Below are 19,386 nucleotides of genomic sequence, written 5' to 3'. Positions count from 1 at the left end.
AGCTAAATTTGTTTTTTATGCAACTTAGAATGGTCAACAAGCTGACAGCCGACCTGATGGAAAGTGGTAACCGTCGCCTATAAACGTGAGCAGTATCATAGACATAACAGCGTATACTGTTTCGCCCATGAATCCCTCCATAACCTGTAGACATAATGGAAAACTTTAAATATGGAAGTAAAAGTAAATATTGAAAATAGTTTATTTTAAATACACAATACGGACTTAACGTCTACATTAAAAATCAGGCATATATGTTAAGTATTATCTACCTGCAACGCGTCGCGGTAAATCCCTATAGTGTATTTAAAACATGTGTTAACAATGCGAAAGTTTAAAATTAAGTATTGGAGATAATTTTTACTGAATGACAAAATTTTTTTTGTATCGAAAAGGTATTGAATAAATAAAAAGATGTTTACCAACTAACCGTTTTATTCATAAAAATATTAACCCATTATAAACTTTATATAACAAGGAAATAACGTTGGTATATAAATCTTCATTCATATATGCAGTACAGCTCTCCTTTAACTATTTTACTAGAGGGAGACTTTGTACAAAAGTCGTTTGGGTACCTCTGTCCCATTCGTGTTTCAACCGTGAAGCAGTTGTGTGTGCATGGCTGTGTTTCGGTTTGAAGGGTGGGATATGGCGTGAATTTACACCTGATTCCTCAGGAATGGCAACGCATGTGGGGTATCATGGGTGAAACAGTATACTCTGTTGTGTCCATGGCACTGCTCATGTCTGTAGGCGACGGTTACCACTTGTCATCAGGTAGGGTGTCAGCTTGTTTGCCATTCTAAGTTGTATAAAAAAATCTTGCGTTGCCATTCCTGAGGAATCGTCAACATAATGATAATAATTTTAAATCTGGACACTTCATTATATATATTATAATTATTAACATAGTCTAGTTTCCGATCCTTACGAATTCAATAAAAAAAGAATGAAAAATTGCTAAGTCTTACAGACAAAGCAGCAACAATTTTTGTAACCTAGTCAAAATAAAAATCAGTATCAGAACTCGTGTCACTATAGTCTGCATCACAACTGCTGCTGCTGCTTCTACTACTGCCAGTGCGATACATTGGCTTCCTCCTTCTTTTTTTGCTGATAATCTTCGATATCTCTTCTAAAGGTGGATGGTCGTGCACCACCGGTTCGTAAACAGTTCTCGCAGGAAGTACGACGGTTAGAGGCGGGGGGTAAACAGGCAGCGGCGCTGGTAAGGCTGGATACAGAACTGGACACGGGTTAAAGCAACCATACGAAATGCAGCACGTCCTGTTTTGTAAATTCTCCGTTGGAGCTTCAATGCTGTTTGTTTTATTTTTGCTTTCACTATTACCCAATATTTTATTATTCAACAAATCAGATTTTGGTTTCGAATTAGATGCTTCTGATAGTAAATCCAACAGTACCTCTTCATCAGCTACTAAGTTTGGTCTACCGTTTGCATAAATGGTGATTTCTAAAAGAATCATTGAAAACAAAGCAACTGTATATTGATATCCAGCACACATGACTTTAGACAAATGAAATGTTTCTGAAACGTTACATCTACGAATATAGTCTTTTATTACTTATTAGGAATTGTTTACAGCATATCGATCTTTCTTTTGTTCTGTTGAGAATGACTTATGTAAGTAAGTGAGGTATATTTGCTCAAATTGTGGCTAATTAGTTTTCAAGACTCCTCAACTTTGAATGTTACGAAAATTGCCAGGTTAAATCCGATTTACTGTTTTAGTAACAAAGATTGAAAATGATGTGATCTTTAGGATATTAAAAATGACATCCTTTGGATCATCATCATCTTTCTACCCTTGTTCCAATTATTATTTGAGGTCGGCGTAATATGGTTTCCTCTTCCATGCTTTTCTATTCCCAGGACCCAGTCATTTCCGAATTTCCAATCCTTTTTCATTCATTCCTTTTAATAAATTATAAAAATAGTGCAAACATAAATATATAAATACAAAAAAATAGAACTAATTACATCTCAGAAGTTAAAAGTCTGGTGATACATTCCGGAGATCCCAAATCAAATTTATGGTTTAATCTGTAACCTATATAAAAGAAAAACACGAAACGAACGAACGAGAAAATGTTGGCGCTATCGTGGGTAAAATTGCTGGTTTATCCCCAGCAATCGACTGAGCAATACAAGTGACTCTTCTACCTTTTACAAACAACTGATTTAGCTCCTCAACTAATTTACCAATTATTTAATACAATTTACTCAGATTCTTTATTCTTGAAGTACTTTCCATTTGAAAATGTTCTCTATTCCTCAATCGACTTTATTGTTAAGATTTTATCTTTTCTTATATCGTGTACTTCTGATATTTTTTTAATACATACATACATTTAATACATATGTATATATATTTATCTATTTACTTGTTTACGTATTTATTTATTTATATATTTATTCACAATTTGTGTTTGTTGTATTTACATTATTTTCACCGGTACCTTTCCTGCACTGGATTACCCAAATTAAATTATTTTCTCTCTAACTACATTGGGTTGGCTGGAAGAGATCTCTTTTAGAGAGCCCTCCCTTGCTAACAAGTTGTAAACTAATCGTCGCATGTATTGTTTAAGTGCAATAAAGAATATATACAATTAGCATTTGTTGTCGTAGTTTTATAGTGCTTCCTCAAGGAAGTACCCTCTTCTTTTACAATCCTTTATTATACTCTATAAATTGTGAAAAAGATCATAATGTTTGAAGAACTGAATTTGGTAAGAAATAAGATGAATAAAGAAAAGACCCAATAGGTGAAGCAGGAAAAGGGATTGCTAACGCTGGGCCTAGCACCGGTCGTGGCGGTGTAGGCGGTAAAGGTTCGGGGACGTCTTCTCTCTTGCGACATCTGCATTTCTGATGGCACGGAGAACAGTACGAAAAGAAAGATGGTGTACAGGACGGCTTGCATAGACAAGGTGGACAGCGCGGACAACTTCTGTGTTTAGATTTATTTGAACAGAAGTGAGGCGGTGGCATCGCTTGGACAGCGACTTGAATTGGCATCGGTACCGGTACAGGTAAGGCCACAGCCATGTTTTGTTCTATAGTTGTGGTTGTACTTGGCGTTGTTACTGTATTTTCCGTCTATTCCGCTATCGTATCTATTATCATTGGTGATATTACCAAGGCTACTGACGGCGGTGGATGCACAACGTACATAGGTGCTGGATACATCGGATAAGCCATTTGTACATCTCCATATTTTATGGAAGAAAAAAGATATATCAGTAGAGTCCAGTCATGTTTAACAATCTGTAAGTAAAATTACATGTGTGATGTACAACACAAATAACAGTCATAGCAATAATATTTTTTATTAAACTTATTTACAAACCACAAACAAGCCACTTTCAGAGTGGAAAGCAGCTTCTTCTCTACAATGAGGCTATATAATTCTTGGGGCGAAAGGAATTAACATTGTTGGCAATGGAGTTAGACAGCCCCGTTTCCAGCAATATGCCTTATCAGGGCGACCTCCACGTGATTCCCCCTGGAAACTATTGTGAACAATTCTTGTAGAATTCGTCTCGATGGGCTAACTGACCTGCATCATCCTCATCTATCATCCTTCACTGGTGTCCCACCAGTGTATACAGATAGCGCGGGTTACCATTCCATTATCACCCATAAAAAAAAAATTCTTACCCTCAATGACTTTCAATGTATTAATAAGTGTGTACTCACAAAACTCATACTGTATGAATGCAGTTTGTAATTCAACAAATCTCAGCGATTTCACTTTATTCATGATTGTAAAACACTTTTATACATTTGCCTTATTTATTGCATAAACCACTTCATTGTAATAGTGCTATTAACAAAAAGAGTAAGAAAGATGAAGGAGTAAGAAACATTATCAGTACTTATTTTTTTTTAATATAACGAAACAATTTTTTTTATACAACATAGAATGGCAAACAAGCTGACGGCCCACCTGGTGGAAAGTGGTAACCGTCGCCTATAGACATGAGCAGTATCATGGACATAACAGAGTATACTGTTTCGCCCATGATACCCCCCATGCGTTGCCATTCCTGAGGAATCAGGTGTTATTCCTCTGTACCCTGTAAATTCACGTCATATCCCACACTTCAAACCGAAACACAGCCATGCAAACAACTGCTTCACGGTTGAAACACGAATGAATTTATGAACACGTACATTGTTTATTACGAATATTCAAAAATAATTGTTATAATATGTCGTATAATTGATGTATTTATTAAAAAAATATATAACTTCACAAATACTACGTGCGCCGCAGTTAATATTATCTAATGTTACCAGAGGGAGACTTTGTACAAAAGTCGTTTGCTTGGGTATCTCTGTCTCATTCGTGTTTCAACCGTAAAGCAGTTGTGTTTGCATGGCTGTGTTTCGGCTTGAAGGGTGGGATATGGCGTGAATTTACTGGGTACAGAGGAATAACACCTGAGTACTCAGGGATGGCAACGCATGGGGGGGTGTCATGGTCGAAACAGTATACTCTGTTATGTCCACGGTACTGCTTATGTATATAGGCGACAGTTACCACTTTCCATCAAGTGGACTGTCAGCTTGTTTGCCATTCTAAGTTGTATAAAAAAAATATTAGCTCCTTATATGAGCATTTATATTTTGGTTATATTTTTCAATTTATTGTTACCTAATTTACCGACTTTACTAAATTATCATCTAATTTTATATTTATTTCATATATCTAGTTCAATTACAAGATAAATACAAACTTATTAAACAGTGAATGACATTCATATTTAAAAATCAAAAATATGTTCAACAAACGGTTTTAATTTTGATAAAGTATTAATTATATAAAAAATTACAAATTGTCTTATTTATAAGGCATTATATTATTTGAAAAGACAATGATAAATTGCTTATCCTTTTATCAGCTGGCGGTTTAAATACGATCTGTTTTTTACCCTCTCCCAAGACGTGGTTAGCTCCATCATTCCTCAAGACTATACGTTTGCGTTTGTAATCATCGAAATGTATAGTGTCTGCGTCCTCTGAAATCACTACCAGTCGTGAATTTGCCGGTTCATTTCCTGTCATCACGCGAACTGTTTGCGGTTGTTGCCTCGAATTGTCATCACCAAGTAACTTGTCTGCTTCGTATCTACTAATGCGTTTTGTAAATTTGACATCTCCATTTCTTGATATATATGACAACACTGGCTGAACGAGTTCATTATCACTCACTTCTATCCTGCTGGGATTTAAATGTCTCCTGTTTGCAAACAAGCGTTTCTTTATTCCTCTATGCCTCTTACTGTAACGACCTTCACGTGTGTAACATTTAGATGAACTACTACAAGTCATGCTATCACTTGTATCGCTAGTATCACTGGATTCAGAATCAGAAGACGACGGTCTTCTTGAAGGCCGAATGCGTATAGGAGGTTGTGGACGCAGTGGAAAAGGTAAAACTATGACAGGCGGTTGCGCAACTATAGAAGGTATACCGAAACCAGTGGCTGAATATGCTGGAGGCGGTGGAAGCGGTGGCCTGTTGTCTCTTTCGTTAAGTTCAGGCTTTTTGCTTGGCCAATGTGGAGGACGCATCATCGGATATGGCACAGCGCCTGACATTAGTACAGGTACAGGCATACGCATGGCGATGTTTGCTTCTGTAGTCGACGTGGTCGTTGTTCTTTCAGTCGTTTTGAATGGCATACGCATAGCTATTGGTACAGCCACTGCTACCGCTATTGGAGGTGGTGGAACTGCGTAAACAGGTGGCGGGTACATAGGTACAGCTATCTGTACGTTCACCGATCTTATAATGATAAGAAACCACGTCGCCAGTGTCCATTTATGTTTTATAATCTGAAAGAGTTGACAGTCATTTGTAAATTGTAATATATTTTATTTAATTTTGGTTATCACAAAAAAATGATTGATTAATTTTTTTTTATTATCGTCATCATCAAATCAGCCATAAACTGTCCACTGTTGAACATAGGCCTCGCCCATAAAGAGGGTTTTGCTGGTATTTGCCACGCTTAGCATTAGGGTTGGCAATCGCAATTAGGTTTTGGTGATGTTTTAAAAGGGACGCTGCTTCTCATCCCTCGACCATTAAGTTCCTTTAGTCGCCTTTTATGACACCCACGGGAAAGGAACGCTTTGTCCATTCTATGCCGGAACTACACGGCGATTTATATATGCCAATCATTAAATGCGTAATTTATATCGAAACTTATATTAGTATAATACATTGTTGTGAAAGGGAAGGGATTGTTAGTAATGCAGTCATATTACTAGCAATATACCCTGTCAGGTCGACCTCTACGTAGTCCTCCCCGGAGACCATTGTGCTGAATTCCAAGTTCAGCACGATGGGCTAACTGACCAGCCGTTTCACTCTCACCTGATCATATCATCTGTCACTGGTATACCGTTAGCGCAGGCGGGGCTACCCTTCCATTATCATTCATTAAAAAAATGCTATTCTCTTCGTTCTTTCGCTGCTCACGAAACTAGAGATATTTCAGTTTGTTTGTCCACTTACATAGCAATTAATCTTTGTATAAACAGTCGTAATATTAAACTTACAAAAGTCATGCTGCATATGGTTTATGTTTCTACTAATCTCAGAGTTCTCATGGTTGTTTAAGACTTTTATACATTCCCATTATTTGTTACATAACTTCAGCTCATTGTACTCGTATGCCGTGGTACGTACTCATACAGGCGAGGGAAACAAGTGGTCTTGCTTTCAGTAACTGATAATAGTGCTCGATAAATGTTTATGGCAATCGATGTTAAAAGAATAAATTGTTTCAGAGACGATAAGGTTGAGGTAAAATATATACGTAAATGTACTTGTATTGTGAATTCCGAGCCGAAACAAGATTTTTTATAAATTTTGTTTCACCTGAACTATATTGTTCATGTCCGTCGACAGGTAGAGATGAAGTTACTACTGCCGATGCCATAGACTTGTCTATAGCATCGGCCTCTATGGTATCCCATTACTTATAGAAGCAGCACTGATTACATTGGGGCGCTATTGACGATTAATGCCTTGTTACTTTTGATAAGTACTCAGGTATTATGCACCTACACCCAGTAATTAGGGAGGAAAGGATTGTAAGTAATGCGGACTACCAGTCCCATTGCTCGCAATATACCCTATCAGGTCGACCTCCACGCGGTTCCCCCTGGAAACCATCGTGCTGAATTCCAGGTGTATTCATCACGATAGGCTAACTGAAAGGGCTTTCATCTCACCTATCATTCCCCACTGGTGCCCCGCCAGCGTATACCAATAGCGCAGGCGGGGCACTTTAAAAAAGAACGGTTGTCTAAGGACATACGCAACAATTTGTCCCAAGTTCCTTATTTAATTAATAAACTGTCGTGAGTGTAAACACCTCTTTTTAAAATCCTATTTGAAGAAATCCGCATAACAGGTACGGAGGCATAGTATCATAGTCCTTAGGAATAGAAATGCAAGAATACCGTGGTCATTATGTACTCGTATCTTGCAATATCCATGATTCATGTCGAATTTAAATTTCCGTCTCTTATATAGTTACGTAGGTTTCGGCATACAATGGGACACCCCTCCCTATCCCGTGGGTGTCGTAAGAGGCGATTAAGGGAATTTAATGGTAGAGGAATTTAGCAGCGTCCCTCTTAAAATATATCTAAAAATCTAACTGCGGTTGCCAACTTGCCTGCCAAGCGTGGCAATTACTGGCAAGACACCCCTTCTGGGAAAGGCTTATGTCCAGCAGTGTCCAGTTAAGGCCTGATGATATAGTTACATAGATAAAGTATAGATCCCAATGTTTTTTTAATGGGTGATAATGGAATGGTTACCTCACCCGCGCTATCGGTATACACCGGCGGGGCTGGTGCCCCGTGTGAAGGATGATAGATGAGGATGAAGCGGGTCAGTCAGCCCATCTTGACGAATTTAACAAGAATTGTTCACGATGGTTTCCAGGAGGAACCACGTGGAGGTCGACTTGATAATGGGCATATTGCTAGCAATGTCGAACTCCATTGCTAACAATCCCTTTCCCCCCATGATCCCAATGTTAGGTAATACTTAACAAAAGGATTTTTTTATGGTTTTCGAGCAAATAAACTTACGAGTTTCATACTGCTTTCCTATTTTGATTGAAATAAAAATATTAATCTTTACATTTTTCTAAATAAATACATTTGTAGATTAAATCTGTTCTTGTGTGATTTTCATGTAAAAGTAAATAATAAAATGAAATTTTACTGCTAATACTTTATGGGTTGTTTGAATTGGTATTGAAACGGCTATTTCTAATATTTCTTTTTTTTATTTATGTCGGTAGGGGCCGCCCTAGACGGACGTATGTTGACCAAATAGGCGACGTGCTGAAGAAGGGCCAAATTAAAAGTACCCGTAACCGGCGAGCGTGTATGAAAAGATTGATGAATGTGTAAGAAGCGAAAGAGGTTTGTTTGAATCGAAGCATTTGGCGTTCCATTGTTTCTGCCTACCCTAATGGGAGACAGGCGTGACAGATATGTATGTATGTATGTATGGATTTAAAAAAATGAAAAGGCAAGCCGTATTATGTATAGTTAGTTAGAAAAGTAAGGTTTCAAAATTTTTTATTCATTTTTTGGGATAAATTTATAATTACCATCATTATCTTAAAAATAATTTATAATAAGATAGATCATGTGTAACAATGAAGTCGTAGTCGATGGTGTCGACTTATCAGTTGACAATAAAAAAATATATTTTTATACCATTGAGGTGGCAAAAAAGTATACAGCCCACTTGATGGTAAGCAGTTACCGTAGCCTATGAACGTCTGCAATACCAACCAGTATTACGCGCGCGTTGCTGACCCTGAAGAAATCTCTTTACGCCCCTTTTGAAGAACCCCATGCTGTAGTCTCTTGGGAAAACGTCGGCAGGTAGCTCATTCCATAACCTGAGTGTTCGTGGGAGAAAACATCTCTGAAACCGCGTTGTACGCGACCACAGTATATACAAAAACAACATTATTAATAAAAATATTGTGTATTTTTTACAATAATAATAAATAAACATGTAAAAGTACAAAAAATTTAAGTTATCTTTAAATATTAAACAATTTCTAGTTTATTTTTTGCCTACTCATTTTAGTCTTCAATATATTGACTTTTCGGTGACTACGTTTTTTAGTAACACTCCTGTGAGTTGTTAACTCCGCTCCTTCTTTGCTGTTCTTTCTTTTATGTTCTTTGTCCGCTTCCTCGTAATCATTACTCTCTGCTTCGTTTTCTCGGTCCTTTTTAACTTTATTCGCAGCTGTTTTCTTCACACTTAACCAATCTTTTGCTTCATCTTTTGTTATTTTCTTTTCAAATATGACGTACCCATCTTTTGTCACGTATTGAAGAATCGGTGTAAGCAGATCTTTCCTAGCGTGCTTCTTTCTTCGAGGTCGATGTCGTTTATTAAGTCTTCTACCACTTCGTCTCCAGCCTTTTCCTTTCCACCAACCGCGACCATCAGAGGACGTATCACTCGAAGTGTCAGATGCAGATTCATTATCAGCGTCCGTGTCACTGCTAGTATCAGAATAGAAAGGTCTTCTCGTGTGTATTTCTATTATTCTTTTAGATGGTCGACGGATTGGAGGCTTTTGGTAGGAATGATCGGGTGAATAGAATGGCATTACTATGACAGGTAATTTATGGGCAGGTCCTGGAGGAACCATGGCCATTGGCATCGGTATAGGCATCGGCCCTGGAATTCCGGGAGGCACGGGGACTGGTAACGGACCTCCTTCCTTACCTGATGGGAAATATGGTGGGGCAAACGCTGGAGATAAGGGTGGTTGTGCTGGAAATGGAGGCATTGTGTTACTTAACATATTTTCAGGGAAAGCGGGGTAGTTCACATTGCGAGGCATTCGACAATGCATCGGTAAATTCTGCGGAAAATATTGTACGTTGGTGGGGCATGGTGGTAGTTCAGGTCCTTTGCTGAGAACCAATCCGCTGAAGAGCACCACAAGGCTTAGATCGTTGAGCATCTATACCTGTAAAAAGAATATTAAATCTTCAACTTTCAAATATATCTTCATTATCATCCCAGCCGATAACCGTCTACTGTTGAACATAGACCTTCCTCATGAAGGAGGTTCTGCTAATATTTGCAAGGTTTGGTAAGGTTGGGCTTTTGGTGATAGTTTATGAGGGACCTTTTCCTTGACTATTGAATTCCTTTAGTGACCTCTTACGACACCCACGAGAACCAGAGTGAGACTTTATACAAAAGTCGTTTGCGTCTACCTCTGTCCCACTCGTGTTTCAACCGTGAAGCAATTGTGTTTCGGTTTGAAGGGTGGGATATGGTGTGAATTTACAGGGTACAGAGGAATAACACCTGAGTCCTCAGGAATGCATGGGGGGTATGGTACTGCTCATGTACATAGGCGACGGTTACCACTTTCCATCAGGTGAGCCGTCAGCTTGTTTGCTATTCTAAGTTGTATAAAAAAAAGAAGAAAAGAACGGGTGGCTCGCTCTACGTCAGGATCGTACAGCAAGTATATACCAACTGAGAAAGTGTATTTGGGATGTTAAGATTTGTATTATTCAATAATACCTACAAGACTAACCTATCCATATTGGGGGGAAAGGGATTGTTAGTAATGGAGACTGAGAATCCCATTGCTAACAATATACCCAACCAGGTTGACCTCCTCACGGTTCTCCCTGTAAACTATTATGGTTAATTCCTAATGAACTCATCATGGTGGGCTAACTGGCCTGCTTTCATTCTCATCTATCATCCTTCACTGGTGCTCCGCCAGCGTATACCGTTAGCGCAGGCGGATTTACCATACCATTTTCACCCATCAAAAAAAAACCTATCCATATTAACAATATCATATGTGCTCATACATTTTTGAGTCTATCTCCTATATATATATATATATATATATATATATATATATATATATTACAACACAGGGGGCAAACGAGTCTGCAGCTCACCTGATTGTAAGTGACTACCGCCGCCCATGATCACCCACAACACCAGCGGCATTGCAGGTGTGCTGCCGGCCTTTTAAAAAGGAATATACTCTATTTTGAGCTAACCCATCGCCTGTATATATGCCAATAGCGAGGACGAATCGCTCTGTCGATTAAAAAAATCTACTAGGCTGATCGGATTTCAATAAAATCTGTAATACAGGTAAACTACCTATATCATCATTCATCACCATCGACTCGAATAGAAACTCCGACGACTTTTTTTTTAATGTACATGGACCGGCCTGATTAATAATGTAATTAGGAACTTACGATCAAATTTCTTTCGAACTAAGTCCAAAAATACTAATTACCTATCCACTATACCTTTTACTGTGGCTGCGATGAATTCACAAAACTGAATAACGACAGCTTTAGAACTGAAGGCGTTTTTGTAAACTAAATAAACTATGGCCAGGTGGTGCTAAATACAATGGCTAGATATGGTTCCTACGTTACAACAATACAATGCTAATTTTATGTAATCGGCCTACTTTGATATTGTTTCCAGGTAATTATGTACGTGTCTTATATAATGAAGATATTTAAGACTTTTATCTAAGCTAATAATATAATATAAAATGTAAATTTGGCGTTTGGCGTTCCATTGTTTCTGCCTACCCTAATGGGAGACAGGCGTGACAGATATGTATGTATGTATGTAAAATGTAAATTGAAATTCATTATAAAGAAAAAAAGAATTATCTGTATGGAATGCAATGTAAAGGATAAACTCAAAAAACACTCAATTGATATTAAAAATTCTTTCACCTATACAAAGCTGCATTATCAGCATGAAACCTGGTTTATTTTTTATTAAAAAAAAAACACGCTAAGCCAAGATGATTTCTAATATACATGGCAACCTTTCATGTTTTCAATTCAATTCAATTTATTTATTTATCTGAACATCGGTGCAAAATTATCTTAAATTATAAAAAAATATCCCAAACATGTCCTGCCCTTTCCGGCGTAGAAATTTGTAGTTTATGTGTTATTTTTATATTTATATTAAGTTACATAAATATTAAATATTTCAACAATGATTTGAAAAGAAAATGAATTAAGTCATATTTACATCGAATAATAACATTTATTTAAAATATATAACTTAACTACACTCAGGGTTTGCTGGAAGAGAACTCTTACAGAGTTAAGCTCGCACGTTGTACATCTTTATTTTATATATATATTATATGTTGTATTTTTTTCTGTGTACAATAAAGAATAAAGAATAAAATAGGCATCATAATTTTTAACTCCTTTTATACAACTGGATTAGGTAATATAGTACTTATCTATTCGAATATTTACACCACAAGTTTACCCTGTCTCTGAATATTTTTTTTTTTAATTTATTCAGAGAAAGCGTTGATATTTGCAACTATCTAGCTAGTCATAGTATTATCTGTAGATGTCTAATTCGATTTATTACATCACCCGAGTTCAGTAAAAAAAAAAACTTAAAAGAAATCCATTTTCAGCATACGATGTGATTCCATAACGTTTCAAATTTCACTTTATTAGGTAAGTGGTTACGTGCAAGACCATTGTTATACGCGTTCTCTGGGATCTATATAATATTTAGGTAACCTAATTTTACAGTCACTCTCCAAGGAAATTATTGCAGTTAACATGTTTTAGAATAAAAGGCGGTAATTCAAAGTACGTATCTATCTGTTGCCTGCTACTTCATCATCATCATTTTTACCAGGGGGAGACTTTGTACAAAAGTCGATTGCTTGGGTACCTCTGTCCCATTCGTGTTTCAACCGTGAAGCAGTTGTGTTTGCATGGCTGTGTTTCGGTTTAAAGGGTGGGATATGGCGTGAATTTACAGGGTACAGAGGAATAACACCTGAGTCCTCAGGAATGCCAACGCATGGGGGGTATCATGGGCAAAACAGTATACTCTGATACTTCCATGGTACTGCTCATGTCTATAGGCGACGGTTACCACTTTCCATCAAGTGGGCAGTCAGCTTGTTTGCCATTCTAAGTTGTATACAAAAACATCTAGGTACGACAAATTGTTTTGTCTGATATTAACATATTGTGTACGACAGAAAAGACTTTTTTTTTTATAGAAATTTAGGAACGTCGAACACGTGACACCGCTTGGGTAACCCTGCAACTTTCCCTACACGTAAGGCTTCCTTGTGAAACCGCAAACTCTTTTTTTTTTATTTTCCTTAAAAATAAAAAATATAAAAAAAAAAAAACTAATAAAATCGTCACTATTTACAGATGTCCAGTGTCTACTTCACATTCCGGTCATCTGTGATTCTACAGTTTATTATAAATGCCCGATCACAATTTTTGCCTGGCCCATTCCCGTACCCTGCTCCACCTCAGTTAGGGCCAGCGATGGGAGGCGCAATGCCGTCAATTATTCCTCCTCCTATGGGGCCAATGACGCCAATAGCGGGGCCTTTTCCCCTGCAACAACCGAAGATACCTGTCGTCGTAATGCCTTACTACTCCAAGTTGGCTGATAAAAACAGATCTAAACTACACAGGAAAAGAAGATATTTCCTTAAGAGACATGTAAAAGAGTCATCTTCATGTGACACCGGCGACTCGACAGATTCCTCTAGTGACCTTGATTTCCGTGCTACCAGACGCAGCGTGACGAGCAAAGGAAAAAGGAGTCGTCAAGTGTTGACTCCTGTGGTCTCTTACGTCACAAAAGACGGGTACGTGGTTTACCAGAAGAAAATAAAGAAGGAGAAAGCGAGAGATTGGTTGGAGATGGGGGAAAGAAGTAATTTTCATGATAGCGTTGAAAAAGACTCTGAGAGTCACGAGATGCGGTTAAAAGACTTGAAGAATCAATTAAGATTGTCCAAGAGGAGCAGGATTGAACGTTGATTGTTTTGTCTTGTCCATGACAAGAGATTTGTACACGTATGAAATATCTTTTTAGTAACTCCAATTTTTTTATACATATTTTTATGTCAATAATTTGTCTTTTTTTCTATCTATATCATCATCGAATAGGCCTCCCCTATTGGGACGTTTTGCCAGTAGTTGCCACGCTTGGCAAATAGATTGGCAACCGCAGTTACATTTATAGTGATGTATTAAGTGAGACGCCGAGAAGATGTCGATCTCCACGCGGTTCTCCCTGGAAACCGTCGTGATTAATTCTAGTGGAATTCATCACGATGTGCTAACTGATCTGCCTTTTTATCCTTATTTGTCATCGCTCACTGGTGCCTCGCCAGTGTATCCCGTTAGCGCAGGCGGGGTTACCATTCCATTTTCACCCATCAAATAAATATACCTTATCAGGTCGACTTCTACGCAATTCCTTTTGGAAATCTTCGCAATTAATTCTTGTTGAATTTGTCATAATGGCCCAACTGACTTGCTTTCATCCTTACCTATCTTTTCTTTTTTGCCTTTATCCTCATTCTTTCATCCTCAACCAGAGTACCGCAATTTTTGCTCTAGAATTTGACATATAAAACTTTATTATGGTTTATAATGAAATTTTATTCATTCATGTCAGGAAAATAATTGACAATATTTCATTCATAACTTCATTCTCAAATCACAAACAAACACACTCACCAATTACTGAGCAGAGAATTATTATTTTAATTCTTCACGTTCAAGAGTTAGCACTGCATAAATATTTTAAAAAGCCATTAATATGATGCTATGTAAACATTTAGACCCATCCACATAATACAATAAACTCTTTTAGTTTAAATAGTTTTCGTAGTATTTTATTAAAGTATCGATAATAATATGGGTATTGAATGGTATCGTATAAAAGAACTATTTCATTACACAGGGTAAATATTTCAAATTCAATGAAAAACAGTCACAGATACTTATATATTTGTTACGTCTATTTCCCATTATGATATCCTGTAGAGGTTTTATTTATATTCCTTTTAAAAATAGAATTTCTTTATTTTCTTTTTCTACATTTTGTTATTAGAGAACGTCATTTTTAAATATCACTATTATTGTACTAGGAAAAATATAATATATATTTATTCAGTATTTTCTATGTTTTCAGTATTCGTTGTATGGAACAAACAACGAACCATTCAGCTTCATATAGTTAAAAAAAATATATTATATTTGGTTCATTAAATAATAAATAGAAAGTTTGTACTTAGCATCATATTTGACAGTGCTCAGATATTTTTAAATTATTAATGCTTATTATATAGAGATGGTTGCATAAATTTTATATAACTATATTTTTATTTGAAATGACGCAAGTCGATCTGAAGTGTATCATTGCTGTCATTTCATTCGTTCATGTATCGTTTTTCATTCATTTCATTCAAATCGTAGTCGACCACAGATTAGAGAGTAGTCGGCGCGGCGGTTTATACTGACACTGTCGTATTTATCCGCATGTATGATTTTTTACTAATAGAATTTTAAGTTTTTATTTGATTCCATATCCTATAATGTATTTTAAATAAGTTCCGATATGCCGAAATGTCCAACGCTGATTCGGTCCTGGAACGGAGTTGGCGGGTGATAGTGATGAGCAGTGATTTGTGTTGATGTAGTTTATCAGGAAGGACTACTGTGTTTCTGATAACGATTTGAAGATGGACCAAGACTGGAAGAAGAACTTGGGGTTTCCTGTCAACTACAACAGTCAAAGTTCTGACGATGACTTGTAAGTACTTGGGCGGTTTGGAATAATAAATAAAAATAGATAACAATTCGACGTATACTTTTGAAGGACGTAACCCAAAGGTCAACTGTAATTAGCAAGTTATAAATCTCTGCTCAGATATGTCCAAATGGTTAGTGTTGATGATTATCCATGTTAACTTTAAACATGTCTTTTCCTTATTAAGAGTCCTTGATGCTATGTTAAATATGAAATAAATAGAAAACTATTTATTTGTTATTTCACATAGAAATACAATATCCTCTACAGTATTATATATTTTTGAGAAGAATATTCACTGCAATATGAGTAAAGTAAATTACAGATGGTCTAAAAGGAAATATCCAAAGCCAAAAAGCAATATTAAATATATATATATAGAAAAAATATAAACCATTTCACATTATATGTAATTCAGTAAATTAAAGGGGAGGTTTTTCCCTTTAAGCAGCTATTGGTTATGAGCACTTTAGCTCTTTACCCAGACGTACTGATATGACGTATAATTTATTTATTTATTTATTTACACTTTATTGCACCAAGTAAAAAGAAAAATAACAAATATAATAAATATTAATGAGAAGTGATATAAAAGGCGGCCTTATCGCTTTTACAAGGTTTCGTGTAAGTCACAGAAGGTATATAATTTTACATGTAAATCATATCCAAGTGATGCAATGTTAATTATGATACTCCATTATTTATCTCTAAAAATAATTCTTTATTTGATTCTCTTGATGATGATGATGAAAATCATTATTATGAGCATCAATATAAACTAAATTTCAGTCCTCAAAAATGGTAATGCATGGGGGCTATCATGGGTGAAACAGTATACTCTGTTATGTACACGGTACTGCTCATGTCTATAGGTGACGGTTACCACTTTCCATCAGGTGGGCCGTCAGCTTGTTTGCCATTGTAAGTTGTATAAAAAGAAAATTATACTAGATTTAAGTCAGAATTACTTTAAGTAAATTATAGTTTTTATAAACTATTATTAATCTCTGAAATGTATTGAATCAAAATAGACTGTAATGTATTAAATTGCAAATTTATTTCATTTTTGACATTTATTTTTTAATGTATTTTCAAGTCACTATTCTAAAATGTCTTTTTTTTTATACAACTTAGAATGGCAAACAAGCTGACGGCCCACCTGATGGAAAATAGTAACCGTCGCCTATAGACATAAGCAGAACCATGGACATAACAGAGTATACTGTTTCGCCCATGATACCCCCCATGCATTGCCATTCCTGAAGACTCAGATGTTATTCCTCTGTACCCAGTAAATTCATGCCATATCCCACCCTTCAAACCAAAACACAGCCATGCAAACACAACTGCTTCACGGTTCATCAAGATCTTCTCAACTTCAAGCACAAACAGTGATATTTTATGGATGCTACTGAGAATCCTTCAACCATTAAGCTCCCTTAGTCGCCTCTTACAATATCCACAGTTTTTTTTTATGGGTGATAAAGGTATACACCGGCGGGGCACTAGTGAAAGATGATAGGTGAGGATGAAGTAAGTCAGTTAGCTCATCGTGATGATTTCAACAAGAATTGTTCATGATAGTTTCCCCCAATACCCACGAGTTCGGTAGGGTGGCCCATTCTATGCCAGGACAACATGTCTTATACCGGGGAAAGGGATTATTAGCAATGGAGTTCGACATTGCTAGCAATATGCCCTATCAGGTCGACCTCCACGTGGTTCCCCCTGGAAACCATCATGAACAATTCTTGGTGAATTCGTCACGATGGGCTAACTGACCTGCTTTGCTTCATACTCACCTATCATCCTTCACTGGTGCCCCGCTGGTGTATACCAATAGCGCGGGTGGGGTTACCATTCCATTATCACGCATTAAAAAAAAACATGTCTTATACTATAGTTCACTCTATAACTATAGTATATTGTGGTAAACCATAATATTGTTAAATCAAGATAACCAAATCCTGTTATAATATGTTGGTCTGGCACTCAGCACTCACTGGACATGTTACCAGTCATGCTAATCACATATTATCAGCATGTTATGAGCCGTAACTAGTTACATTCTGATAGTACTCTTCTACAGTATCTAATCCCATTAGAGATATGGGAAAGGATTTTGATTCAGATACTTTATTTACCATGTAAACAAATTACATTTAGCTCATTAATTAAGATGATTTCTGGATTCCCAAGGAGGGTTGACGTCAGGCAGGCGGCCGGTCGTAAAACTATAAGCCAAATCTTTTTGTAATATGGATAAAACCATATTACGCCGACCCCATATAATAATTGGGATAAGGGTAGGAAGATTTTTTTTTTTTATACAACTTAGAAGTGATAACCGTCGCCTATAGACATGAGCAGTACCATGGACATAACAGAGTATACTGTTTCGCCCATGATACCCCCATGCGTTGCCATTCCTGAGGACGCAGGTGTTATTCCTCTGTACGATGAACGAGAATACTACTCTGAAGATGATGAATAATGATGATTTAGATGTTTATTTATTTATTTAACACTTTATTGCACCAGAAATAAAAATTATACAATGACAATTGAATAATTAAAGCAGTGATTCTCACCCTTTTTTTTTGTTGCGGCACATATTTAACGATTTCAAAATTTGGCGGCACACAAAGAAAAAGATAAAAATTATTCACTTACTATGTTACAACACACTGCATAAATAGTTTACGACAAAAATTTTAAATATTTGCAAAATTTGGCGGCACACTTTTAAAATTTGGCGGCACACAAAAGTGCCGCGGCACAGTGGTTGAGAATCACTGAATTAAAGTGAAATACAGTAACATAAATACAGATTGAAATATACACATAAAGGTACAAAAGGCGGTCTTATCGCTAGGGCAATCTCTTACAGACAACCTTTAGTTTTTTTTTTTTATGAATGGATGATAATGGAATGGTAACCTCGCCTGCACTGTCGATATACACTGGTGCCCCACCAGTGAGGGATGATAGGTGAGGATGAAGCAGGTCCGTTAGCCCACCGTGACGCATCTAACAATAAATCAATCACGATGGTTTCCAGGGGGAACGGCGTGGAGGTCGACCTGATACGTTGTATTGCTAGCAATGAGTCAGTTAGACCCTAGTAATGGGGTCCAATCCCTCCCCCCCCCCCCCCCACGGCAAACTTTGGTACCAACTTTGGTTTGGTAAGGAGAACAGATAGATGTGAGTAGGTGACTGGTAGCCTGCATTATTAACAATCCCCTCCCCCCGCGGTAGTCGCCATTGGGTGAGCCGTATGCTCGTTTGCCCCCTGTTATAAAAAAATAAATAAATAAAATTGTGAATTAGTTTTTGTGGGTTATTTTTTGTTTGTATATCTCTAGTTGGTAAATTCCCTTGATATCGGTTGCGTATGTATTATGAAATGCATTATACATACTTCCTCCACACATCTGTCCGTTTTATCCGACGCAGTATTTTACCGGTGGGGATTCCATTGTCTCATATAAAAAAATATTAAATAGGTATATTCAATGTAGCATTATTTATCGCCATCTTCTTTTTACTAATGTCGCCGACACTAGTACAGAACTCTTTTCTGTACCTTTGTATTATATTTTTTCTAAATTGCTGTGCGACATACAAAAATATAAAAAAAAGATAAAAAATAAACGTTTCA

General features: G+C 36.8%; 4 protein-coding genes across 9 annotated transcripts in view; 2 read left to right on the top strand and 2 right to left on the bottom strand.

The window, feature by feature from the left end:
* Positions 1-4,811: 4,811 nt before the first annotated feature.
* On the bottom strand, positions 4,812-6,610 carry LOC116412771 (uncharacterized). The gene is made up of 2 exons (XM_031907841.2): positions 6,602-6,610; positions 4,812-5,872 (listed from the first exon to the last, which is right to left on the bottom strand). Exons 1-2 carry the CDS (start codon positions 6,608-6,610, stop codon positions 4,889-4,891), a joined length of 993 nt encoding a protein of 330 aa, XP_031763701.2. The 3' UTR covers positions 4,812-4,888.
* A 2,463-nt stretch (positions 6,611-9,073) lies between these two features.
* LOC113519084 (WW domain-binding protein 11-like) lies at positions 9,074-18,411 on the bottom strand. 3 transcript variants are annotated; one of them, XM_052893585.1, is made up of 2 exons: positions 18,314-18,411; positions 9,074-10,071 (listed from the first exon to the last, which is right to left on the bottom strand). In XM_052893585.1, exon 2 carries the CDS (start codon positions 10,063-10,065, stop codon positions 9,142-9,144), a length of 924 nt encoding a protein of 307 aa, XP_052749545.1. In that variant the 5' UTR covers positions 10,066-10,071; positions 18,314-18,411; the 3' UTR covers positions 9,074-9,141. The 3 variants fall into 3 exon arrangements, with proteins under 3 accessions (XP_052749545.1, XP_052749547.1, XP_052749544.1); XM_052893587.1 differs by lacking the exon at positions 18,314-18,411 and adding an exon at positions 11,399-11,435; XM_052893584.1 differs by lacking the exon at positions 18,314-18,411 and adding an exon at positions 11,386-11,420.
* Positions 12,508-14,144, top strand: LOC116412768 (uncharacterized). Its single transcript, XM_052893589.1, has 2 exons — positions 12,508-12,598; positions 13,319-14,144. Exon 2 carries the CDS (start codon positions 13,319-13,321, stop codon positions 13,940-13,942), a length of 624 nt encoding a protein of 207 aa, XP_052749549.1. The 5' UTR covers positions 12,508-12,598; the 3' UTR covers positions 13,943-14,144.
* LOC113519083 (mitogen-activated protein kinase kinase kinase 4) overlaps positions 15,400-19,386 on the top strand; it is a 43,830-nt gene continuing 39,843 nt past the window's right edge. For all 4 annotated transcript variants that reach the window (XM_052893567.1, XM_052893568.1, XM_052893569.1 and 1 more), the window contains exon 1: positions 15,400-15,725. In XM_052893567.1, the coding sequence (XP_052749527.1) occupies positions 15,655-15,725 (71 nt within the window). In that variant the 5' untranslated portion in view covers positions 15,400-15,654. The remainder of the gene's footprint in view (positions 15,726-19,386) is intronic.

This window comes from Galleria mellonella, unplaced genomic scaffold (genome assembly GCF_026898425.1).
Source record: "Galleria mellonella isolate WM207_F2 unplaced genomic scaffold, CSIRO_AGI_GalMel_v1 utg1812, whole genome shotgun sequence".
Taxonomy (NCBI): domain Eukaryota; kingdom Metazoa; phylum Arthropoda; class Insecta; order Lepidoptera; family Pyralidae; genus Galleria; species Galleria mellonella.
The sequence above is the reverse complement of the archived record's forward strand: the minus strand, read 5'-3'. Positions and strand labels throughout refer to the sequence as shown.

Bases quoted from the DNA above. Each gene is read 5' to 3' on its own strand.
- LOC113519084 (XM_052893585.1), bottom strand. From the start codon at position 10,065: ATGCTCAACGATCTAAGCCTTGTGGTGCTCTTCAGCGGATTGGTTCTC.
- LOC116412768 (XM_052893589.1), top strand. From the start codon at position 13,319: ATGTCCAGTGTCTACTTCACATTCCGGTCATCTGTGATTCTACAGTTT.